The sequence below is a fragment of the Pempheris klunzingeri genome, chromosome 3 (genome assembly GCF_042242105.1).
Source record: "Pempheris klunzingeri isolate RE-2024b chromosome 3, fPemKlu1.hap1, whole genome shotgun sequence".
Taxonomy (NCBI): domain Eukaryota; kingdom Metazoa; phylum Chordata; class Actinopteri; order Acropomatiformes; family Pempheridae; genus Pempheris; species Pempheris klunzingeri.
In genome coordinates this window covers 24,979,073-25,005,831 of record NC_092014.1, presented here as the reverse complement: position 1 = coordinate 25,005,831, position 26,759 = coordinate 24,979,073, and the positions used below count along the sequence as shown (strand labels likewise).

The 26,759-nt window shown below is 42.5% G+C and overlaps 1 protein-coding gene across 2 annotated transcripts; it reads right to left on the bottom strand.

Annotated features, from left to right (window-relative positions):
• Positions 1 to 661: 661 nt before the first annotated feature.
• Positions 662 to 26,293, bottom strand: kdm2aa (lysine (K)-specific demethylase 2Aa). Of its 2 annotated transcripts, none has more exons than XM_070856367.1 (26): positions 26,159 to 26,293; positions 23,653 to 23,791; positions 23,410 to 23,488; positions 23,169 to 23,215; positions 22,335 to 22,513; positions 22,053 to 22,159; positions 21,785 to 21,878; positions 20,470 to 20,623; positions 20,263 to 20,378; positions 20,044 to 20,170; positions 19,715 to 19,956; positions 19,536 to 19,613; positions 19,235 to 19,362; positions 19,022 to 19,145; positions 18,807 to 18,935; positions 11,852 to 11,935; positions 11,316 to 11,594; positions 8,560 to 8,595; positions 8,303 to 8,408; positions 7,464 to 8,096; positions 7,215 to 7,380; positions 5,743 to 5,994; positions 5,487 to 5,650; positions 5,243 to 5,389; positions 1,980 to 2,198; positions 662 to 1,268 (listed from the first exon to the last, which is right to left on the bottom strand). In XM_070856367.1, the coding sequence occupies exons 1-26, from the start codon at positions 26,162 to 26,164 to the stop codon at positions 1,087 to 1,089; spliced, it is 4,017 nt and encodes a 1,338-aa protein (XP_070712468.1). In that variant the 5' UTR covers positions 26,165 to 26,293; the 3' UTR covers positions 662 to 1,086. The 2 variants fall into 2 exon arrangements, with proteins under 2 accessions (XP_070712468.1, XP_070712469.1); XM_070856368.1 differs by lacking the exon at positions 26,159 to 26,293 and adding an exon at positions 24,589 to 24,627.
• Between the last annotated feature and the right edge of the window lie 466 nt (positions 26,294 to 26,759).

Here is a 26,759-nt window from a genome sequence, read left to right as displayed (position 1 = left end):
AACTTTCGTTTTCATTTTTTCATGAAAACATTTCATGTAAAACATTCGGTTGCCTCCTGTAGCACAAAGCTGCTCTGACACAATGAGATTACATCTAAAAAGGAAAAACATTGAAATTCAAACTTTTTAAACTAACATGGATTGTTAATACATCATTGGAGTTTTAAAAGTTAACAGTTTTAACAAGATTTGGGTGATATCCCACCAAAACTACATGTTGGTCCACTTTAGTGTACATTTCTATTCAGTAAGTCCAGTCAGGTTAAACAGGAGTTTCTGTATAGAGAAAATCTTGTCTACACTTTACAGGAGGCAGATACACTGCTACAGTGTAGTTACAGCAGAATGGTAACTTTTAGGCAGCAATTTGAGTTTTTGAATATAATTATTCTATTAATTTCACTGAAAATATTGGGTTATATATTTTACCAATAAGTTTCTTTAGTTTTGTTTGATACAATTTAGAAAGAAAAAAAAAAGATTTAATTGGTGAAATTGTTGCCATATGGCAATTCCCCCACCCCCACATATGAATGATAGCAGATCAAGCCACTGACAGACTGTGATGACAGCTTTAAGGTGAAATTACAGATGAATAGGGACCACGCTGTATGTTCTACTAAACATGTATGTGGTAAATGTACTTAATGAACATACCATATAAAGTTAAACAATTCATGTTTTATTAGGTTTTGACACTGTTACAGAAAAAAAATCTACAAGTACAATGTTCTCATCTTGACCTTGATCTCTCTCTCACAATCTTCAACAAGTTTCATCAACAAATATTTTGTTTTTGGAAATAAAAATATGGGAAAATGTAACTTCTCTTCCAAACAGGGCCTCATCCATCCTGTTATAATGGAAGCAATGATATGATGAAAATGTGAACATATGAAACGTCACACTGTGATTTGATCTGTCTGAGAAATGCTCCATCAACACTGGGAGAAAACACCTTCCCACGACTCCAGAGAGCTCTTGGCTGACATGTTGTATCAGTAGACAGTGGAGCCAATTGGTCAGGTTTAATGTTCCTGACAGCTAACACCATTTGAAAGTGTGTGCTGTAATAAGCGGCCTTTGTTAGTCCATCCGCTGGATGAGCTTCTCCTCCATCATACAGTAGAGGGCAATATGAGACAGGTCAGAGATGAAGGCATCACAGGCTCGTCTGCTGATCCTCTTGCAGCCTCTGAGATCCAGCAGAGTCAGAGAGGAGAAACGCTTCAGGTAGGACAGACAGCCATCTGTCAGCTCACTACAACCTGGACAGAGACAAACGATAGAACCTGCCTTCATCCAAAATCTAAATTGGCTGCTGTGGTAATACAAGAATTGGACTCGATCTGGACTACAACTTTGACTGATTCTAACTCATAACTAACCTTAGAAACTGTATTTTTCCTGACTGAATACATTACTTTATTCACTTTGTACTTGTGGAACATACAATATGACATGGGGTTGTTATTTTTACTAAGTACGTAACTGATTCATCCATCCATTGTCTATACTGCTAATTCTTCAGGGTCGCAGGTGGAGGGCTGGAGCCAATCCCAGCTGACTGGTGAGAGGCCCTTTACTGGTCAATTGCAGTCTCTGATACATAGACACGCTCACACTCACACTTAAGGGCAATTTAGAATGACCAATTAATCTAACCTGCTTGTCTTTGGACTGTGGGAGGAAGCTGGAGTACTTGTAGAAAACCCACGCAAGCACGGGGAGAACATGCAAACTCCACACAGAAAGACCCCAGGTTTGAACCTGGAACCATTTTGCAGGGAGGTGACAGTGCTAGCAGCACCGCCATGCTGCCCCATAACTCATTCAATCAGCAGTTAACACTAATAGAACGTGATTTGACAACAACATGTAAACCTGGCAAGGTGAGCCATGCATCAGAAAAGCCAGCATCAACTGGAAGAGGAGAAGCAGTTTAAGACACAGCCACATGGATGTGATGAAGCACCCACCTGCTAGTGTGAGTTCAGTGAGGTTGTTGCGGGTATGAGTCCCGGCTGCTGCAAGCAGGGCGATGGACGAATCCGTTATGTCCTTGCAGTGTGCTAAATCCAGCCTCTCCAGCTGAGGCATGTGGCGCTGCAGCAGCCTCAGTGTGGACTCACAGACATCCAGACCGGACAGACGCAGTGTCATCATGTTTTTCAGTCTGCTGCGAGATGACTCGGAACCTACAGAGACACACAGATGGAAGAAAGGTCAATATGGAGATTCATTTGAATAAGAACAGCAGCATGGCACAGGGTAGCATGGCACAGGCTCACCTGGAGCACTTTGATATGTAGTGAAATAAGAAAGATTACATCAAACATTGTAGATTGCCTTTAAACTCTGAGCTCTGCCTGTCACAATGGACGGACTGAATCGTGAAGAACATTTTGTTTTCTGTGCATAGTAGCGATATGTCATCACAGGGATCTGTACAATAACCACCTGCCATGAAATACCATAATGCCAGAAATAAAATGAGAAGTTAGTCAAGCTTTTTCATGTTATTGTATATTGTATGCATGTTTGTGAGGATTATTCAGTTGTAATTCAGTTACATTAATCTCTTTTACATGCAAAAATTCCATTATAACCTTTCAGCATTTCATGATTCTAAACTTCTGCACCTCCTCTTGGCTCTTTTTTCAGGCTTTAGAGAATCTGGTCTGTGACAGGAGACTTTGGCCAATCACAGATCCTTTCAAAGAGAGCACACTGCTTTTGTCTGCTCAACAAACGCAGATGCGCCCTTCAGACCCCTCAGATATGGTGAGAGGCCGACTCAATGGCAGGAAATCCTACATGAAAAGTTGCCATTTCATGTTAATGTTGGCAACAACTGCCAACACTGGAAAGCAGGCGGATGAAAAGAGTGAGAGGCAGATCGTAAATGCAATAAAACATTAGTCAATGTCAGCAATATCAGTTGTTAGATAATATATCAATGACACCACCTATCATAATATACTAAGAGGCTGTGCATATTGATTTACCATTAAAAGCAGGCGAAGAGTGGCCATGCTGAATGTTGTAGTTTTGCCTTCTGTGAACTGTAGCATTAGCCAAAAGCATGTGGCTACAACTATTCAATTTCACTCATTTTCCTGTAGTACACTATATTGCCAAAAGTATTGGCTCACCTGCCTTGACTCGCATATGAATTTAAGTGACATCCCATTCTTAATCCATAGGGTTTAATATGACGTTGGTCCACCCTTTGCAGCTATAACAGCTTCAACTCTTCTGGCAAGGCTTTCCACAAGGTTTAGGAGTGTGTTTATGGGAATTTTTGACCATTCCTCCAGAAGTGCATTTGTGAGGTCACACACTGATGTCAGACAAGAAGGCCTGGTTCTCAGTCTCCACTCTAATTCATCCCAAAGGTGTTCTATCGGGTTGAGGGTCAGGACTCTGTGCAGGCCAGTCAAGTTCATCCACACCAAACTCTCTCATCCATGTCTTTATGGACCTTGCTCATGTTGGAACAGGAAGGGGTCATCCCCAAACTGTTCCCACAAAGTTGGGAGCATGGAATTGTCCAAAATGTCTTGGTATGCTGAAGCATTCAGAGTTCCTTTCACTGGAACTAAGGGGCCAAGCCCAGCTCCCGAAAAACAACCCCACACCATAATCCCACCTCCACCAAACTTTACACTTGGCACAATGCAGTCAGACAAGTACCGTTCTCCTGGCAACCGCCAAACCCAGACTCGTCCATCAAATCGCCAGATGGTGAAGCGCGATTCGTCACTCCAGAGAACGCGTCTCCACTGCTCTAGAGTCCAGTGGCGGCGTGCTTTACACCACTGCATCCGACGCTTTGCATTGCACTTGGTGATGTATGGCTTGGATGCAGCTGCTCGGCCATGGAAACCCATTCCATGAAGCTCTCTACGCACTGTTCTTGAGCTAATCTGAAGGCCACATGAAGTTTGGAGGTCTGTAGCGATTGACTCTGCAGGAAATTGGCGACCTCTGCGCACTGTGGGCCTCAGCATCCGCTGACCCCGCTCCGTCATTTTACGTGGCCTACCACTTCGTGGCTGAGTTGCTGTTGTTCCCAATCGCTTCCACTTTGTTATAATACCACTGACAGTTGACTGTGGAATATTTAGGAGCGAGGAAATTTCACAAGTGGACTTGTTGCACAGGTGGCATCCTACCACAGTACCACGCTGGAATTCACTGTGCTCCTCAGAGCGACCCATTCTTTCACAAATGTTTGTAGAAACAGTCTGCATGCCTTGGTGCTTGATTTTATACACCTGTGGCCATGGAAGTGATTGGAACACCTGATTTCAATTATTTGGATGGGTGAGTGAATACTTTTGGCAATATAGTGTGTCTAAATGTGTTGCAGTCCTTTGTTATCTTGCAGTTTTACCACAGAAGCAGGCGATGAGTGCTAACTGCTAGCTTTACAGGTCCATCCATTTGTATAGATGCAGTTCAATGAAAGTTATGTCCAGTTCTCCTTGCAGTGTAACGGCTTAAGCATTTTCCTTTGTGTATGAAGGCTGTGAGCATCTGGTGGGAGAGGTTTAGTATAGAGTGTAGAACTGCAACTTTTTGTTTTTCCTTTCTCAGATTTCTGCCCAACCCAGCTTTTAAAAATGTGGTAATGATCTATCAGCTGAAGACCGGCAGGAACAGACGGTTCTGAGGGAGTTATTAGAGTTTTAACTGATCTATGATTTCAGTATTCACTATTAAATTATGAACAATGAGCATCAGACCGATGTAACCGAAGTATCAAACTTGTTAGTTATGAATATTTTAACTGGTGAATATGTTGAGTCTTGACAGTGTCATCAGGCCAGTTGGTTAGTTAAAACTGCAGGTGGACCATATACTGCTGCCTTCAGGTGTCTGAGAGTCACCAGAGTAAAGGAAAGAGCGTCAGTAAGAACTACTAACTGTCTGGGGTTACAGAGATGCAAGGAAACAATCATTAATGTCATAATCAAGATAAAACTTCAGCTGTTTGAAGAATGTAGGATAAAAGCGGAAAGATGAACAAAACATGAGCAACATTTTTGTGTGATTCCAGAGAGATTCATATGGACAAGACTTCACCAGGTTAAGTGACCAGAATATCACAGAACACATCGACCTGCTGAGCAGACAGCACAGGACACTCACAGAAAAGTATGGGCCACGTCGCCAACACAACAAACCCCCACATATAAAGTATCTGAGCTTTGGGCTCATTTCTGTTGCTACTAACCAGGCGGGCTTATGAGCTCTTTAATTTGGGCGTCTCTAATGCCTTCACACCAGCGCAGGTCCAGCACCCTCAGGAAGGGCAGGGTGGGAGAGACCATCGCTGACAGACAGGACCAGGACAGACCAGTCACCCTCAACTCCCTCAGACCTGGAAACACATACAGTGAGTGGGGGGGGGCTGCTGTAATGACACCTGTAGCATTAGAAGGATCTGTATGTGTGTATGTATTTGGATGCGTTTGTACCTGGGAGTCTGGTGAGCAGACAGTTGAGCTGTCTCTTGGCCAGGGGGGTCCAAGACAGGTCAAGAGAGGCTGGTTGGCGTTTGATAATGCCTGCCAGGGTCTGGTTCGTCAGCGGGCTGCAGCGACTCATGTCCACATGGCTCCACAGACGCTTGTCACAACTCCTGAACAGGACGATGACATGATTGGTTTGTTCACCAACTGAGGTCAGTTCAGAGACTTAAACACATGCTGTGTGTTAAGGAGCAGGACGTACCACTTGTACCAGGCCTTACAGACAGCCATGCAGGCCAGCAGCTCGGCCCTGTTCAAGTATCTGAACACAGACACCCAGACCTCCTTCTCCCCTCCTCTCTCATTGCCCACGTCCTTAAAGGACGGAAGAGACAGTAGGGATGGGGGAGACAGGGGGGAGGGTACAACAGGAGCAGCTGCTTCCTCTTCCTCTGAAGAAGACGTAGAGCGTTCTTTAGTGCCTCTGTCGCCATGATTCCCCCGCAGACGTGGCCTACATCGGATGGTCAAAAACATCCAATAGTGTTTGGGTTAATGATGTCACATGCATATTTATCTCACATATTTACATAAGATAGAAACTTGATTTTATTTTCTTAGATTAATGTGATATACAAAACCAATATTGATCAAGTTTCCATCCAAGCATTTTTATGTGAATGATCTAATTAGAAAAGCTGAATGGAAGAGACAAAATTCAACCAAACTTCCAGAATATGAAGAAAGTTTTACACTCAGTGGTGTTGTTTTTTTTGTCTATAGAAAATGTGGGACAAATAGGTGATGTCAAATAATGCTGTAGTGAATATTACAGGACAGGTCAGCCATTTGTTAAAACCCAGTTTGTGTAATGCAGTCAGATTAAATGAAGCAGCAAAGGACTGTCTTTAAATGATCTCCTTTCTCTTTGTGTCATAACATTCTAACATTGGCTTAGAATTGTGGAATTGTGGAATGAAAAATATGATAAACATGTAATAACCATGACAGAGTTGGTTGTTGTTCAGTAAAGTTTGGCATGAAACAAATGATTACAGGTCACATGTACCTGTGTCTCAATCTGAGCATTTATGGAACAGAAAGTTAAAAGGTTCTTCACACAACATAATGTAGAATTAAAGCAATGACTTGGCATGTAAAGATGCAGGGGAGTGTTGGGACTCCATTTCAAAATGGTGGGATCACTTCTTTTGTGAACTCAGTTGGTGCATTCTAGATGAACTGGGGCTCGCCTGAACTCAAACTTTCACTCTATACAAACCAACGAAACAAACGCAACTGACTCAAATTGTCAGCTCGTCATCAAGCAACAACCCTTTAATTTGAAATAGGTGTGTTGGACGAGAAAAACTACTAAAACACGCAGTGGGTCTCCTATAAAGTCTCCCATTTCCTCTTCCATGGTTGAGAGTATTGGTTTCACAAGATATAACAAAAAAAGAAAAGGTAGTGAACTGGATTAAAAACATGGTTCAACTTAAGTTTGGTAACTTAATGTATGAGCCAATAGCAACAACATGACAACATTGGGACATTGATTAGTATCCATTCTCACAAGGGCGGGTTTTTATGATAGGAGCCTGCAAGACGAACTTTGGGGTGTTTTAAGGTTAAAGTTGTTATGTTGTTATGATGGTGAGTCAACTTAATTTCAGATATTTTATGTCAGCAGTACTAGCACAGTATCAGAGTGAAAGCAATGATGTGATCTACCTGCCAGGTCCTCTTGGGGTTCCGCTGTCAGCTGTGATGTCAGTACTCTTGAGTCGTGAAGGTTTGGCCAGAGCAGTCTTTCTCTGTATGAAGCTCTGCTGACCACCAGCACCCACTGAAGCTGTCCTCGGACCCATGGCTGCTTCTAGCTTTGGAACGATGGATCCTGAGCAGAGGCAACACTTCTGCTTAGCCCACGTAGCCCAATAGTTTTATTTACAGTGTAACTGATGGGATTTGAAGTCTTACCAGACTGTCTCTTGGCCTTGTGGGGGCGCTGTAGAGTGACGGTCAGGTATGAGCCACTCAGCAGGTCATCATTAAGATCAGACACCAGTAGAACTGGGGGCTCTGGGTCTGAATCCCAGCGCCCTTCCTCCTCTTCTACCTCTTCCTCCTCCTCCTCATCATCATCCTCCTCCTCCTCCTCATCTTCCAGCATGTCCATCTCCTCCTCTTCAGGGTCAAACTCCTCCCCCTCACTGTCCTCGTCTTCATCCTCATCATCGCCAGTCCTGTGCCTCTTCCTACGTCGATGATGCCGTTGTTCTTTGCCTCCATCTTCACTGTCGTCTTCTTCCTCGTCCTCCTCTTCTTCATCGTCGTTCTCGTCATCATCCGACTCCTCAGACTCATCTCCTCTTCGCTGCATCCTGGAGCCTCCCCGCAGCCTCACCCCTCGCCCCCTACGCCCACCCTCCCTGATGCCAATCCCTCGCTTTAGTTTGAGGACAGATGAGGAGCTGGGAACCATGAACCCTCTTCTGCTTCCTCTGTGGGCTGAGCCTCCTCTCAGCAGGCCTCTCCTATTGGCACAAAACCCCCTCCTAGAAGAATGGCTCCCCCCTCGGGCATGGAGCGCCATCTTTCTTCTCTCAGTGGCTGAGGAGATGGAGAGATAATCAGGTCAGAGTAAAGTGTTCACCAAAAAAAAAAGAGTTCTTAATGTCAAACTAATTTAATCTGTCTAATTGAACCATCTTTTCTTGTTTTTTAATTAACAAAATAACATTACAATAACAATAGTATTGTCACTGGCAGATAGTAGGCAGTGAAACGATGCTTCATATTCATCTTTTAACACAAACCTTCATCATCATCATCACTTGCAGAGTCGTCTCCATCATGACTGTGTCTCTGTTGTCGGTAAATCTTTGCCATACGGGCATCCAGTAGCGAGGAAGATTTCCGCTTCTGAAGGAAAAGGAAGAAAGATAATAATGAAAGATAATGAACAGAATTATAAAGTAATTCAAACACACACACAAAAGGAAGTTATCAGAAACCTTAGATTAGAAATGTAAAAACATAAGTTTGACATCTTAGAAACACAATAAACGCTCACCACTGGTAGGCCTTCACCTCTGTCTCCTTTAGATTGCTGAAAGAAGGGGACGAATATCAGACTTCAGAAATTTATCTGCTGAGATTCTACTTGTGACAGTTAGGCTTTGAATTTTGAAAGTAATCCAAATCCCACAATCAAACTGTTTCCAATATTTTCATTGCTGTCAGAGTGGAAAAGCCTCTGAGGGCATCATGAGACACCACACAAGTCTCCTGAAGATAAGTTAAAATAATATTTATTATAACGAGACTCATTAAGGGAAGGTTTACACAGAACTGAAGAAGTTAAGGTTGGAGAGAGCATCAAATAACAAGGTGTAGTATGCATGTATGTGTATGTATGTATCCTTTGCTGCAGAGATCATGCTTATACTATTTACCAAAAAAGAAAACGGGTACGAGTACTATTTCATCTGTGTTTAGAAGATCAAAGATATTCTGTTAACCTCAATATATTGCACCAGTGTAGTTCATAGGGTTATGGTACAAGTCAATATACAGTTGTACTTAAATTATTCAACCCCCATTGCGAATTAAGCTTACTGGCAAAACTTACAGCTGTGTTCAATGAACAAGTGAAACAGCTCAGCACATCTAATATTACAGGTGGTTTCTCCAAATTTCAATATCCGGCTTTTAATGACTGCTGCTGTTTCAAAATTACTCAAAACCTCTTGATAAGCATACTTAGTAGAGCACCTGCTGTGATGACCTGCTGCAAACATGATGCATAGCCAGACACCAGGTTCTGACAGTGTTCATGAGGAATCTTAGCCCATTCCTCATGGACAACAACCTCCAGCTCTCTAATATTCTTGGGTTTGCATGCTGCAACCGTCTTTTTCCAAATCCCGCCAGAGATTTTCTATGGGATCCAAGTCAGGTGACTGTGACGGCCACTCTAGTATCTTCCAGGACTTTTTCATGAAGCCAAGCCTTGGTAGACGTTGAGATATGCTTGGAATCATTGTCCTCTTGGAAGGTCCAATGATGCCTAAGCTTCAGCTTCCTGTAACGGAGGACGTTTTCTCCTGGGATCTCCTGATACTTGATTGAATCCATTTTGTCTTTCAAACCCGAAGACCTGAAAGTTCCAGTTTTGTTCCAGTGCTCCACAGAACAGAATCCCGGAACTTCTGTGCCTTATTTATATGGTTTAGAGCATATTGGAGCCGACATGTCTTGTGCTTTTGTGTCAGTCATGATAAACATATCTTGGAGTTTGGTCATGGAGGCCTTCAGCGTTTAGTATACACGTTACTGTAGAAACTGAAACCTCAGTGCCTGCTGCCACCAAGTCTTGCAGCAGGTCTTTTGCAGTCACTTGAGGGTTTTTGGCCTCCTGCGTCCTCAGAAATCTGGTGGCAGCTGTTGATAGCTTCCTCTTTCTGCCACATCCAGGTAGTGTAGCCAGCGTTCCTTTAGCTGATGCACACCTGATGCAACTAATGAGGTCCTTGATTAGTTGCATTACGTGTGCTTGAGAGTTCTCTTATGAGGAGTTATTTTCAGGGGGTTGAACAATGCAGTAGTCATTAAAAGTGGCATATTTTGTTGAATTTTGAGAAAATAAAATGGAGAAAATATTAGATCCTTTGGACTTTTTGCTTGGGAACTTGGTTGTGGTCAGAGAAAAGCCTAATATTCAGGACTGAATCTGGCTGAACAGTTGTACACCCATTTTGCATTTTTGGGTTGATCTTTTCTCAGTTCTCTGTTTACATCTGTATGCACATCCTGTGTGATGCGTCAGTAGTGCACCTGTAGACGTGAAGAGGGAGGGAGCTACCCCGCATGGGAGTAGCTAACAACCAAGTGCCAGATATTTGCAAGTATTATCTAACACAACTCTATATTTATGCTGCTGTATATTTCATGTTTAAATTCCAATTTGCACAAAACTTTTACAAAAGTTTTGATGTTTATTTATACTACTACTTGTTTGTGATCGTATGTTTACATGCTGTTCTCATTAGGCGCAGTTGTATTGTCTTAAACTGGAATCTTAATTTGTGACCAATTTATTGCTGCATTAAAAAGTTTTACACAAGGATTGTAATTCCTGTTTTTTTTTTTTTTTTTTACATTTTTTAGAGAGTTGCTGGTGCACAATAATTTATTAATTTGATAATAAATAACAATTCAGTAAAGTTATCTATCCGCTTATTCGTTACTTTTGTTTTACAAAATTGGTTTGAGTCAAGCCTGATGTTGCCTTACACATAAAGAATGATCCCAGTCTATTCCACACAGTGAGGCAAACAACTTAACAATTAAACACTGATATTGAATCGGTACTTGGTTTTGGCCGATACGAAAAGCCCAACTATTGGTATTGGGACTGAAAGAAAAATCAAATTAGTGCATTCCTAAAGCTTTACAGTACATATGCTGTGTCCAGAGTCACACAATAACCAAACCTGAGTCCAAAGTCTGGAAAAAAACGAGTTTGTTATTGTTTTGCTATTACTGTCTGAACTTCTTCAAATCAGGCTACACAATGTCCATAAAGACGGCCCATGAGAAAAATTATTTAGAAAACTATGGGGAAGGGAAAACTTGACAGAAAGCAATCTGAGATAAAGGCAGCTCAAAAATGAAAACAGCAAACATGTGAGAGAAGAGACACTACTCCATAGTAAAATTTACATCAAGAGTTGTGTCTGTTCTCTTGAAATAGGTGGAAAGAAAAAAACGGAGTGGGGTGCACGCAACAGACGGGTGGATGTACGCAGAGCAGGCGGCACCTCTCACCAGTCTCGAGCTGATTGGCTGAGAAGGCAGAGGGGCCGCCACCAATAGAAGTGACGCTGAGGAGGAGGAAGAGCAGCAAGGAAGAGGAGGAGGAGTAGGAGTAGGAGGAGTAGGAGGAGGAGGGAAGAAACCACAGCGGACCACCTCCCCATTCTGCTGGGAGCCCACAGGACCCCCTATGGCAGCAGAGGGCCTGGGGCCCAGCCTGAGGACCAGGGGGCCGTGGGTACGGATGTGCTGCTGGTGGCCGGTAGCCAAGGATTCATCACTGCCTGATGACTGACGGAGTTACATTTGATTAAAAGAAAACAGAAAACAAAGCAACAAAAAGAACAACACAAAAAAAGAAAGAATGAAAAACAGACAGGAGACACAGTACCCATTAGCTTTGACGCCAAGGCAACCAAGTGTGTGAACGCCTGGTTAACAGATTGCGTGCAAGAGAAAGCGCATGTGTTTGCAAAGAGACTAAGAAGTGTGTGCGCAGCAGCGTATTCAATATGTGTGTGTGTTTGTTTCTATAAGATATTGTGTACCTCTGGGTCAGCGATCCCTTGGACACACTTTGGACATTCCCAACAACTGGGCAGGTCTTTATTCACCAGTCCTTCACCCTGAACCTGCAGAGACAGATGCAGATATAACATTAGACAAAGAACGGAAGAAGATAATGGAATAAGTAAAAAAGGAACAATAAACTAGACCAAAACTCTATATATCTGACTATCTCGTCTTTGGATTGTGAGACAGTGTGCGCACACCTCACACCTAGTATCTGTGTAATATGACCTTCACATGCAGTATGTGCAACAGTATGTACAGTTACTATAACATGATAATCCATGCTTCAATAAAGTTGGGGGAGTCTGAGGAGACAGATTAAAGGTTTCTGACCTGTAGTAGTAGGCTCATATCAGAACAGAGACACAATTGCCAACTAGATACTCTCATTTCCAATTTAATCTGACATTGCCTCCCTTCTAACAGATTTCTGCAGGGGAGGGGGGTCTGAATTTCCCTAACAAATCACTAGAGACCAATACATGAATCCAACGTTGTTTTCAGTCATAGTCATGCCAACACATTAGTTTTGCCGGGCTTTTAAGAGGGTAAAAACAAACTACAATGTTGGTTCTTATTGAGAAGTTGACTGATATGCAATCATATCAGTAAACTCGGAGTAGTGAGCGAATTAAAAGGTCTGGGCCGAGGTAAGCACGGACTGCTTATTGGACTGAATGTTTTTCAACCAAAGAACAGATGTTTCATGTCATGATGCAGACCTGGAAGCTGTGTCCACTTCTTCAAGTCTATGTCAGCAACACAAACAAAGGCAGTGAAAAAGAGGTCCACTAGCTATAAAACATGGATATGAATATGCTGTATTCATGTACTTTTTTTTAAAAAGCAGCTTCGAAAATATCTTATGAGGAAGGAAATGCATTCAACCAGGTTGTCAGAGCTCATAGATACACACAACATAACACTGTTAAGAGCAAGCAAATTGGTGTCTAGCGATTTTAAAATCCCAGCTGATTCCTCTGAGAGAGTTGCTCAGGATGAATGTGGCATGCATTCCTTGCAGCCTCAAGACGCATGACCAATACTAGGCGCCATTAAGACCACAACAATAAAAGGATATCTGTTAAATTGAGGTACCTATATTAATAATTTTATAAACCAGAAGATATTTCACACATAGGCACATTTTAGTTCATTATTACAGTTATGAATGTAACTTGAATTGAACATATGAGTTTCATTGATCAGCATTAGAGATAACGAAAGGTGGTTTTTGCTTTATTCTAGATTAAAGTAATGTCACTGGACCAGAGATGGCGCTTTTATTCTGCTGATGCCCACTTTGCACAATAATGCACAGTGTAATCTGCATACGGTTGAGGCCAAAATTATTAGCCCCCCTTTGTAAAATCATACAAAACCCTTGATTTCTCCATGGAAATGACCATTAACAAGTGTTTATAGTTTATTTGTTTCCACTAAGTTTGATTAGGATATTTTATTGAAAAAGACTCACACTTCAAACCCCCTACCTGCTGCTTCTCTACGACCCCCCTGCCTACCATCTACTCCACAAACCCCCCTCCCTGTGGCCCCCTCACAGCCCCCCCACACACTCACTGCCCCCCCACCCAGCATGGTGCTCTCCACAGCCCAGGTAGAGAGAGAACTGGCCAGGCTCAAGGTCAAGAAGGCAACAGGTCCGGATGGCATCACCTCCAGGCTCTTCAAATCCTGCTCTAGGCAACTGTGCAGGATCGTGGAGCATATCTTCAACATGAGCCTGAGGTTGCACAAGGTGCCACAGCAGTGGAAGACATCTTGCGTGGTACCGGTACCCAAGTCATCTCATCCTAGTAACTTCAACGACTACCGTCCAGTGGCCCTGACATCTCACCTGTCAAAGACCCTAGAGAGGTTGGTCCTCCACCACCTGCGCCCCCTAGTGAGCTCATCTGCAGACCCGCTGCAGTTTGCGTACCAGCCAAGCATTGGGGTCGAGGATGCTGTCATCTTCCTCATGCAGAGATCACTGTCTCACCTGGAGGGATCCGGAAGCACTGTGAGGATCATGTTTTATGATTTCTCCAGTGCTTTCAACACCATTCAGCCAGAACTCCTGAGGGGCAAACTGGACCGTGCAGGAGTGGGCCACCAACTTACAGCATGCCTAGTGGACTTCCTGACCAGCAGGCCACAGTTTGTGAGGACAAAAGGCTGTGTGTCTCATACGGTGGTCTGCAGTACGGGGGCACCACAGGGGACCGTCTTGGCTCCTCTCCTCTTCACCCTATACACAGCAGACTTCACACACCATACAACAAACTGCCACCTTCAAAAATTCTCTGACGACTCAGCCATCGTCGGTCTCATCAACAACAGAGACGAGGGGGAGTACAGAGAGCTGAACAAAAACTTTGTGGACTGGTGCCAGCAGAACTGCCTCCGGATTAATGCCGGAAAAACCAAAGAGCTGGTAGTGGACTTTCGTCGGCACAAAGACCCTCCCTCTCCGGTGAACATCCAGGGAACGGACATAGAGATTGTGGACTCTTACAAGTACCTGGGTGTTCACCTCAACAAGAAACTGGACTGGACTGTTAATACTCAGGCACTCTTCAAGAAAGGCCAAAGCAGACTCCACCTGCTGCGTAGACTGAGGTCTTTCGGAGTGGCGGAGGGCCTCCTGAGGACTTTCTATGACTCTGTGGTGGCATCAGCCATCTTCTACGGTGTGGTCTGCTGGAGCAGCAGCATCACGGCAGCAGAGAGGAAGAGACTGAACAAACTGGTGGACAAAGCCAGCTCTGTCCTGGACTGTAGCCTCGATCCTGTGGAGGTGGTGGGTGACAGGAGGATGGTAGCGAAGCTGTCATCAATCATGGACAATGTCTCCCACCCCCTACATGAGACTGTAAGAGCCCTGGAAAGCTCCATCAGTGACAGGCTTCGTCACCCACGATGCTCCAAAGAAAGGCATCGCAGGTCCTTCCTCCCTGCTGCCATCAGACTTTACAACCAAATCTGCTCCCAGTAGACCAAAGACCAAGAAAAAGGAACAAGTGCAATATTTCATATATATTTATATATTTATATTTTCCCCCATGTGCAATAGCCTTTCTATCACCTCATTCTTTCACCATACATTATTTTTTGTATATACTGTACATGTAAACATATATATATTTTATATTATTTATTCCCTTTCTCTGTATGTGTGAACTGTATCTTGTATGTGTGAATCAGAACTGCTGCTGACTTGAAATTTCCCCATTGTGGGATAAATAAAGGAATATCTTATCTTATCTTATTGATGCAATGAGTCAAAACAAGAAAAGGCAAAAATGCCAAAATTATTATATTATTAATAGTCAATAGTGTACCCTTTCTGAGCCACAACTGACAACAACCTCTTAGAGTAGTTCTTTACAAGGTTGGCACATGTCTCTTGAGGGATTTTGGCCCATTCTTCCAATGCAAATAGTTCCAGCTGGTCCGAATTGCATGGTTTCCAAGCATGGACAGTCAATTTGATTGAGATCTGGGCTCTGTGCGGGTTTTGGTGTCCTTTAAGAACTGTTGGACCAATTTTGACGTATGCTTTGGGTCATTGTCATGTTGGAAGACCCAGCGACGACCTAAGCCTAGACTAAGAGCAGATTTCTTCATGTTATCCCTCAAAATGTCAACATAATTTTCTTTTTTCATGATGCCATGCACCCGAACAAGGCTCCCTGTGCCTGAGGCTGCAGAACAGCCCCACAGCATGATGCTCCCACCACCATGTTTAACTGTGGGAACGGTGTTCTTCCCACCACGATGAAGAGCCCTCACAACTGTGTTCCTTGAAACATCACCTCCAGAAGAGGCCAGGTCAGCAACAATCATCTTGGCAGATGTCCGGGGCTTCTTGCTGACATCTGACTATTTTCTTCTCCAGAGTTCTTGAAATTTTGAGCTGTCGACCACACCCAGGTTTGTTTCTTACAGAATTTGTCTCCTTGTACTTCGCAATGATGCAACGTACAGCTGTTCTAGACACTGTAAAGTGCTTGGAAATGGCAGTATAGCCTTCCCCATCATTATGAGCCTCCACTATCTTCTTTCTGAGCTCAAGACTGATTTCCTTTGTCTTTGGCATGGTGAGTAAGACTAGTCCCTCTCAATAATGTGTTCAAGTGCCCTGTTTGGAGTCCCTTAAGTAAAGCTCAATGCTGATTGAAGGAAGCCAATTGACTGCACAGATGTGGTTTGAAAGCTTATTGGTTGATTAGGTGTGTTTTCAAAGCAAAAATTCACATGCGGGCTAATATTTTTGACCACCCCATTTTTCACTTTATTTGATATAAAACAAGCCTAAAAATTTAGTTTACATTCCAAAATGTACCAAAAGCTACTAAATAGCACTGGTGAATGTTTGATTATATCAAGTTTTATCAATGATGTAAACACTGGGCAGAATTTTAGGAAAATGTTCCATAATTCCTGGGGGGCTAATAATTTTGGCCTCAACTGTAGTTGCTTTTCAAATTGTATAATCATGAATACTATGATATCTGACCACAGTTCTTCTGTGAATTACATGTGTTTTGTGTGTGTATTGTTTCTCTAGACAGAATCACCGATTCACTAATTCCTTCCCCAATTTCACATGCTGGAGTCAAGAGTCAAGGCTTAAAAGACATACATGTCCATATTGAGTCATAGTCATAGCAACAGCTACTGACAACTGCCAGATGTGAGAAAAAAACACTGATTTACATGAAATGTACGTGTGATACATGTGATGTTCAGTTAGTTCCATTCAGGCTGTTTGTGGCAGGCATGGAAATTCAGTTCATGTCAACCAAACTCCTGTAGCAACACCGCAGATGCTAACACACCCTGATGTTCCCAGATGTGCGAGGACCCTTCAGTGCTGCTTGTAGCTTTAATTTTTCTTGTTCCTATTGTTTACTCCCATTCTGTCACTTATCACTGGTGTGTGTGACATCACTAGTTGGTGAAGTATAGTCACTCAGTTGACTTCAAGATTTATCTTTAGTAGTCAGCTCTCACATTTAAATGGAGAGTTTCATGACGATTTGTGATGTAGAGGTGTATAAATAAAGCTGAAGCTAGTGGAGCAGAGGCAGGCTCGACATGACGTCAGGACTTCAGCTCTTTTTCCCTGCCTGAGGAAAAAGGCCCACATCTTTCAAACTCAGTGTAAACAGCATTGTCTGCTCTCCTCTGCTCGTGTGGTGAGATCCCCTCCTGACTGCAACTGATTGGGCTGTTTGGATCTACTTTTCTCAACTTGCAAGAAATCATGTTTTATGTTTTTCAACATTATGTTGTGCTGCTATGATCAATTACTGCAAAGCTTAAATACAGTTGTGCTTATAAGTTCACACTGGGACTCACATTCAACTATAAGGCATCACAGAATAGCACAATCATTAAAAGTTTGCATACCCTTAGCTCTTCATACTGTGTATTGCCCCCTTTAGCATCAATGACGGCTTGCCGTCTTTGTGATAGTTGTGGATGAGGCCCTTTATTTTCTCAGGTGGTAAAGCTGCCCATTCTTCTTGGCAAAAAGCCTCCAGGTCCCATAAAGTCTTGGGCTGTCTTACATGAACTGCACATTTGAGATATCCCCAAAGTGGCTCAATGATATTGAGGTCAGGAGACTGATGGCCTCTCCAGAACCTTCACTTGTTTCTGCTGTAGCCACTGAAGGGTGGACTTGGCTTTGTGTTTTGGGTCATTGTCATGTTGGAAAGTCCAAGTGCGTCCCATGCACAGCTGATGAATGCCAATTGGCCTCTGATATTTTCTGATAACATGCTGCATTCATCTTGCCATGAATTTTGTAGCTCACACCCCCCCAAAACATCAGAGATCCACCTCCATGCTTCACAGTAGGGATGGTGTACTTTCCCCTCATAGGCCTTGTTGACTGCTCTCCAAACATAGAGTTTATGGTTGTGACCATAAAGTTACATTTCAGTCTCATCACTCCAAATGACTTTGTTCCAGAAGTTTTGAGGCTCGTCTAGGTGCATATTGTAAGCAGGCTGTTTTGTGGGGTTGGCGCAGTAACTTTTTTCTGGCAACTCGACCGTGCAGCCCATTTTTGTTAAGCCCCTCCTTATTGTGCATCTTGAAACAGCCACACCACTTTTCTGCAGAGAAGCCTGTATTTCAGCTGAAGTTGCTTGTGGGTTTTTCTTTGCATCCCTAACTTGCAGTTGTGGCTGAAATCTTTGTTGGTCTACCTGACCGTGGCTTGGTATCAACGGAACCACTCATTTTCCCACTTCTTTATCAGAGTTTGAACACTACTAATTGGCATTTTCAAATCTTTGGACATCTTTATCTTTATTATCAGGCCAAACATTCAACGGTATGTAAACTTTTGATCAGGGCACACAGATAATAAATGGCTTCACCTGACCACTATCTCTAAATAAAAGAAAAGTTTTCTGCATGATCAGTCATATTTTCCCAAAAATTGCCAATATTTCACAAATTCTGCCAGGGTATGTAAACTTATGAGCACAACTGTATGTGAACACTCAATCAGTTCATCACCAACTGAGCTGAATCAGATAGGCTACCCCACCTTGTCATAAAGTGAGATATTAAATTACATTGATAACAGTTGCCTCATTCAGTATATGGCCTTTGCTCCGTAATGTCACTTAAATTTAAAGTTTTTATTAACTTGTGTTTTAATGGTTTTTATTTTGTTAAACACATAAATTGGTGTCAGTGAGTTATACAATATTTTGTACAACTTATTCTTTACATAGAGGTTCTTGTAGTTTTTGTAATGGGTTTTTAATGGGCAGTCCACTTCTCCTGAAATGCTGATTATTTAACTCTCAGAATATGTGTATGTATTTCCTTATCTCTTTGATTACAACCAGTGTGTGTGTGTGTGTGTGTGTGTGTGTGTGTGTGTGTGTGAGAATGGATTACCGTGAGGCAGGCAGGATGAACTATCTGCGCACAGTTGGAACACTCCATCAGAGTGAGGGAGGGGTCCCCAGTTTCCTCCTGATTGGGTTCCTTGCAGATCTCACACACTGCAGACAGAGGAAGGCCCGGCTGGATGGGGAGGAGGTGGAGTGAATTGGTTACAAAGCAGACATATCAAACACATATAAATCAATCAATAAATAACAGTTCCATACAGAGAGACACTGTCGTAACACGCAGGTCTGCTTGAGCTTCCCTGGTCCTCCAAACTTCTTCATATCTCTACAGAAGTTACAGTCCCCACACTCTGATCTCATACAGGCTTCACAGCGCTTACACCTGCACAAATAGAAAACATAACAGCAAATGGATGATCAAAACTGGTATTTGTAATAGGTCAGCAAACACACACACGCGCACTTTATTACCTGACCCTGCGCCGTCTCAGCACAGACATGGAGGACGCTGGTTTCTGTGGTCGTGGGATGATGGGAGTGGAGGCCAATTTAGGACGAGGAGGAGGTGTTGGAGGAGGAGGAGGTTGGTACCATGAGGGCTGGGGGAGCAGAGAAGTAAACAAAAAAATGAAAAATCAACATTTTTCCATGTCTTAATTTAAATTCTGAATAGTGGTTTACAAACACCAGAACCATTATTCTTATTAATTATGATAATAGTGTCTCTATTAATACTTGATTTGCTGTATGTCCAACAATGGGAACTGCTTACTCTCTTTGGCCACTTGACAATAGGATTCCCTGTGTAAGACAGTTTTGGAGTGTCATTGGCATGTTCCTTTAGTAGTGCCTGCAAGACAGCAGAGACAAGAGTGGAGGAACAGAAAAACGCTGTTAACAAGTGTTTCATTAGACCATCAGCAAAATAACACATGCACACACCAGTCATACCTTGATGTGTGTAATGAGTGCAGGGGCATTGTGTATCCCCGCTGGGACACACTTCTTGTTGGAGGGGAGAGCCTCCAGTTTACCCAACAGGTTCCACATTCCCTCCAGCTCAAGAGGGGTCAGATGAACTTTAACTGCAAGCTTCTCTGACTGCTGGTCTGATGCCACATCATCACTGCCTCTACTCTCCTCCTCCTTCACCTGCTCACTGCCTAGATCTGAGCCAGATGGCTTCTTCAGACCTGACAGAGAGGATGAGTTACACATTCAATATGCAAATACTCAATGCAAAAAGTTACCTCCATACATCTGTTTGCCTGTGTTCATACCAATGCCAAGAGAGTGTTTCTGAAACTCTGGTGTGAGGTAGGAGGTCTTAGTCAGGCTGAATACGTAGCGCTCCAACACATACCAGCACATCTCATAATAGAAGGGGTAGCGAAACTTGACTGGAACCTGCGGACAAGATAAAAGTGGCACTTGATCATTACAAAATTCATTACTTCCTTTCATTTACAGCTCATCAGAGAGTGTGCTGTGTCATGTACCCGTGTTCGGTCTTCTATATTACAGATGTTCAGTTGCATAGGGATGTTGAAGCTGTGCAGGAAGTTTCCTCCAAACACCATAGAGTCCATAGGGGTGTAAACTGCATGAATCCAACCTGAGTGTATCACACACACATTAATAATCTATTTCTGTCACTTCACAGAAATCCTCCAGCATCAACGTGTATGTGAGAGTTAAATGTATACCTGAGGGTATGATGAAAGTGGAGCCCTGCTTCAGCTCAATCCTTTGGCAGTCAGATGCTCGGTCTCCCAGGAACACATCTCCCTGTTTTCCTGACAGCACCCAGTTCTCATACAGCTCCAGGTTCTGGGGGGTAGGGGGGATCAGCCAGAACACCTGAAAACAAACTGCAATTCAAAAAACACTCCGCGCTCTGCATCAGTCTACAACATGATGATAGTTTCTTTTAGTTTAGTAAGTAAATCATTTATAATAAATTCTACAACACATAAGAATAAGGGTGCTCCGATCAGCCACTAATCACTATCGGCTGAAAATTTTCCAAAATATTTTCATAGGTGGTCTATATACAGACCGATCAGAAGAGCCAATCAGGGGACGTAAAACTGCTCCACTTGACAGATCGATTGACAGGCCTCGTGCAATTTAGTGCCAAGGCCAGTGACAAGCAGACTGCTGTGGCATGCTGGTGTGGAGGTGAGTGGAGGCATGGTGAGCTGATGTTTGTTTTTAGCCTCAGGCGCTATTGCAACAGAGCTAGCAGTGTCATGTCATACAAAGTGTCTTAAGTCAAGTCTGGTAAAAACAGAGGATTTTACCAGATTAAACATCAAAACAAACGAGGAAACACCACACACCAAAGAGAGGGAGGTCCAGAAAAAGGTTTTAGTACCCACAACACTGGCTTTCACAGTGTTTACAATGCCATGAAGGTGGATCTCTTTTAACCTGGTTAGATCACCATTACTGATGCTGTGAATAGAACTGAGCCAGAGTTTTGGCTTAAATCAGCTGTCCTTTTTGTGTTGTGTTGGCAAATTTATTGAGCCATTCATTAGTAACACCACCAAATGAAGCCATGTAGTTACAGCTGTAAACTAAATCCATCATGTTGTCATGGGAGCCTACAACATTCAGTTGGTGTGTAGAAAATCTGGAATATTAACACAAAAACAGCTCATCCATAAACTTGGATTGTTCTAACTTGGTGCACATTTAGCTTTTATTCCATTTTTTATTCTGTAAAATGTTATTTATTTCATTCCACAGGAAGCTTTTACTTGTCACGCTCTAAACTGCCCCCAGTAACCAAGGATTGACTGCTATGGTTTAAGTTGTCTATAAGAGAGCAGTGGAATATGTTACACATGTCGCCTGAATGTAAATGTAGTGTTACAGCGCTTTGAGTGGTAATAAAGACAAGAGAAACACTATACAAGCACATTCCATTTAGCATTTACTTCCAGCAATCTGTGAATCTTAAATTGGACTTTAACAGAAGACACTGTTTGAACCCCCGCCCCCCCCTCGCCTCACCTTGCTTCCTCTCAGAATGTGGTACCACACAGAAGTCCCTCCAAAGTCGATGTGAAAGTCTGTGTAGCAGCCCTCAACACTCATCAGACAGTATCTGCAGAGTCCATGAATATCAGCTTACGTTTACATTTAGAAGATCAAGGCAAATGAAAATCCATGAATTTATATATTTTGACATGAAATTGATTAAGTACAATAAAGAATTCAGAAACGAGCCACATATTTTTCTAGGTTTCACTAAAGAGATAAATAAACATGGGGAACTTACTTCTGTACTTTGGGGTATTGCATGTCAGTGATGGAGTTGGTTGAGTCTCTCTGTCTCTCCTTCAAGTGACGAGGCCACATGTTGTCCACCCAGTCTATTAGATCTACCTATAAACAAAGCCACAGAGACGCAGAGAGACAGAGAGAAGTTTCATTTACAGTTTCTCTGTGGTAACAAATGACATATTAATTAAACTCTCACTTTAAATGTTTTAGATTACAGGCATAGACAGATTTACTGTAGCATGCAATACACACAAATATGAAATGTGTGTGTACGTACTGTGGCAGGTCTCCTGACCAGGTTCTCCAGCTTGGTGTGACTGAACTCCAAACTAATGACATTGTAGAGCTTCTCTCTCTGAGAGGGGGGGGTTTCATAGTAACGTGTCCACTGAGCCATGGACATCTCTGTCCCCTTCTGAGTGCTCACGTCCATTACATCAATCATACGTCTGCTACCTAGGAGGTTTTTTGGTGATGGTTAGTCACAGCATGCCAGAGAAATCCAGTAAAAACAGCAGCTGACAGTCAAGATCATAGTGGAATGCAAGACCGATCTAATACATAAAGTAAATGTAAGATAAAAAAAAGGACATTACATCAAAAACAGTGTGAACTCTCCTAAATTAGACAAATAGACATGGGTCAGTTTCCACTGGAGTTACAAGTAGTTTAGTTAAAGATTAGGACTTGTTGGGCAGAATAAATCATTTGCTGTATTCGCCTAGACTTACTTTTAAGTGGAACAAACATGTTCAGCAAGAGATTGACCAAAGACAATTTTGATGATCAATTTACCCTTTTGTAATCTATCAAGCAAAAATATGAAACATCAGCTGAAGATATATTCATTATCATGTCATTGTAAATCAAATACTTGGACTTATTGACTGTTAGACAAAATACGCTATTTCTATCATTTTTAATATTTTATAGACTGAATTCTTCATCAAGAAATAACACTATACATTCTGTGAAAATGTAATCATCATTAGTTCCAGTCTTTCTGCTCACAAAAATATCTTATTCAGGGACATGTTTACAGGACACACAGCTGCTTCCAGTACTAAACTTGACACTTATAGTAACATCTAACTCAAGGAATAAAACTTACCAACAAACATCTTGACATCATTGACACTGAAGTCAGGATCCGGCATCCTACAGAACAACAAGAGGTTACTCGGCATTTTACATGCTAACTTGTACAAGTTTTATAAGTTTACATGTCAAATTATATGAGAGGAGCAAACAAGCAAGTTAACAAAAGCCTTGATAAAAAAAAAAGATTCAAGTAGTAAAGGAAATGTAGATGGGAAGAGAAGGATGAAAGGGAAAATAAAGAAGATGCCTACTTGATTCCCAGTTCATCAGGCCTTTCAAAGATAATTGGGTCCCTTAGGCCACCTCTCTGGACAAACTCATATGTAAAGTCTAAGAAACACAGACAATGTGACAAACAAATATTCCAAATCTTTTAATCCATGTTATTTTTGTTTTTCTATCATTCACTGATGATTCCAGATTCCTGGCTGACACTGTGCAACAGACACTGACGCATATCATACAAGCAATGTAACCTCTCTGAGCTCGCCTACCTCTTCCCTCCATGCGAATGACCCGGTCAGAGTTGAACCTCTGACTGTTCACTTTCTCCTCCAGGTCAAACATCCTTCTTCCATCAATCTCCTCATCTGAGATGCCATCGTCATGATAACGTCGCCGAGTACCAGCCCGCTAGGGAGGAGGAAAGAGGCTTGGATAGGTGAAAATATTGTGAGAGTTACAGATGGAAGACAGGAAAAGGACAAATGGTTGAAGGAAGAGGCGATCAAACCAGGACAAGAACCAGATCTATTCTTATTCCCAAAATAACAGTGCATGTCTACATGCTACCACAAGCTATAAAATGAAGACATTACAGGGTGGATTTAACTGGGCATTCATCCTTACCAGGATTACCTCAAAACATTTAGCCAGCATTCAGTTCTAAATATTCACTGAGTATTAAATAACAACAACAACTACATAAAGAGGAGAATTGGAGAAAAGCCCATAAGCCTGGCCTCACTGGAGACAAAAGTGACCATGGATGGAAAGCACACATCAGGTCCATCCAACAGTCTCCTCTTCTTTTACATTTTACACTGTGCTTTCCTTCAAACATCCAAACATAAAAAATATCTTAACATTACCCTCAAACACTAGCACTAATTGGCAAAGATAGAATACTGAGTTTGGGGGGTGGGGTCGCAGTCATGACAGGTGACACAGGGATAATCCCAAGGCTGAGCCCCGAGCCCCCAACCCCCCGGTGATCCATAATCTCACCTAGCTCTTTACTAGTGCCTGCACTCCACCATGCAATGAGCTTATCTTAATACGGTCTTTTGTTGTTACACTGGTGTCATATGTGTTCCAGTGTATTTCAGTGCCTGCAATGATACATAGATAAATCATGTCTCACCAATACAAAATTCAAACAATCATGACAAATAATGCCAAACGCATGTTAGAGAACAAGTATGGCTTACATTCATTGCGCCTGCAGAGTCACAGCCTGTCTGTCCTGAGTCAGGGGCAGTCTGAAGTGACGCCTTGATAACCCATTCAAAGTGCAGCAGTGGATAAAACATGACTTTAGACTTAACAATGTACTGCAATCCAATACTGAAACCTGCATTACATTTCTTAAGGGTTTACCAAGTTCATTTTAAGACCAAGTAGACTGTATTTCATACCATCCAAGTATGTGTGAAAATGTTTTATTATTACATCACAGTTTTGTCAGTACTTCCCAGATGTATATGACAACATTCAATCAAATAAGTGCAACCTGTACCAGACATAGTGAAGAGCATCACTTGGTGGACTGACCCATCAAAAGAAAAGTTGCACTGTATTGTTACTGCTTAGATTCATGGACAGTGTGCTCGTTCACACAGCATGGTTAACTAACATGTACAGACATGTAATGTTGAGACACAGCGTCCACTTTAGCTGGTGATTTTAACTATGAAAGCAAAAAGGAGCCGTGTGGCCAAACTCAATTAAAACTTACCAGCCTTCTGCTGTACCGAGGCTTGGCTTCATCCATCATCACTGGTAAACCGAACTTTGTCCAACCAAATGCGGAGTATTAATGTGAGGACGGGGCCATCAGAAGTGCCACAGGGCTCCACCAGATACTAACCAGGCAGCGGGAGGGCGTGTGTTCGCGGAGACAACTTTACTAATCAACTAACTTAGCTCAAGCTATGACCAACAAAAAGTGACTAAGTGATGAGTCTCCTGGCGAGCTAACCGAGATCGCAATGCGCTTTTAGTTGAGTTTGAGGAGCTCTAAAACTCCTCTGACTCATCCTGACACTGACTTCACACAGGTTTGGCTGGATATGGGAAGCTTCATGTGAAACCCGACTCATGTAAGAGGCAATTCCATTCTTAGCAACACTGAGTGAAGGTGAAAAGCACCGCTATCTAAAATATCATTATCATGAAATCATGCCTGTCTGAATAGTCGAGCTTTGTTCCTTGTCTTCCACATTCCAAGTCGTGTCCCGTTCATGTTTTTTGTAAGGTGTCCTACTCATACCGAGTGAAGTCTAATTAAAATTTTTAAAAATCACGCATTTCTTATACACTACACAAGGGTGTGCGTGGTTACTGTTAATGTGGCTAGTGTTGTACAATATCAAGTTAATTCAGTCTGCGAACAGCCGCCATTTTCGATCCCATCACAAAACATCACCATATCCCGCCCACAAACGTATATTCGACCAATCGCAGTTAACCCAGCACGGCATTCATTGGACTACAACAGTGTCATTAACATGAAAGATTTGTAAACGGTGATTGGATAACTCTAGACATATACAAGACACGGTAAGCCACCAATAACAGCACAATTTGAAAACAACCTTATACCGCATTGGTTAATTTATGTCAAAAATGTTAATTAGTGGACAAACAAACAACGAGTCAAGAGAAGTAGCCAATCGCGACAGCACAACGCACCACCCTCAAAATATTACCCGATACAATCAGACATCACTCACAGATAACCCGAATTACACCAAAAATAATGCGTTTTCCAGAACTTACCCCCATATTGATGCTGCCCGCTCCACTTCCTACCGCCTTCGGTATGCAGCGCTGTGTTGCGGCTCCTCTGTGCTTCGGTTTCGCTCCCGCATCGGAGAACACGTTTTGTAGCCTTCTTCCTAACGAGGAAATGCTCGCAGCTCCATACATGAAAGTCTACTTTGCGCAATCTACTGTCCATTGGCTGGAAAATGTTGCATGGCTCCTGTGATTGGTGGAAGCGACTTGTCTTTTTAACACGGAAAGCAAGGATACGGCGAGCGAGAGGAACAAGCAAAAGATGTGACGCGCACCATGAATTAAACGAGATACAGATAATCACTTAGAAGCAACATAAATAACAGTTTAATTTTGTTTTCGTCAACATGGGACACAGCTACAAAAGACGTGGTTTTAAAAAATGGAATCACTTTTCTCTTTTCTTGATTCAAAGTGACAGGCCATAAATAACGTCAGTTGGAAAGGAAAAACACACAATCACGCTACATGTAATTAAATTGTCACACAAGAAGCTAACAATTATAATCATGAGGGTGATTATAAGCATTAGTCTTGCCTCATTTCCATCCTGCCTCCTTGAATCCACACTTCAGACCCAGGA

Coding starts and splice junctions, on each gene's coding strand:
- kdm2aa (XM_070856367.1), bottom strand. Junction 8,596..11,315: donor AGCCAATCAGCTCGAGACTG/GTGAGAGGTGCC, acceptor CCCTTCTTTCAG/CAATCTAAAGGAGACAGAGG. Junction 5,390..5,486: donor TCTGCTCACCAGACTCCCAG/GTACAAACGCAT, acceptor ATGTGTTTCCAG/GTCTGAGGGAGTTGAGGGTG.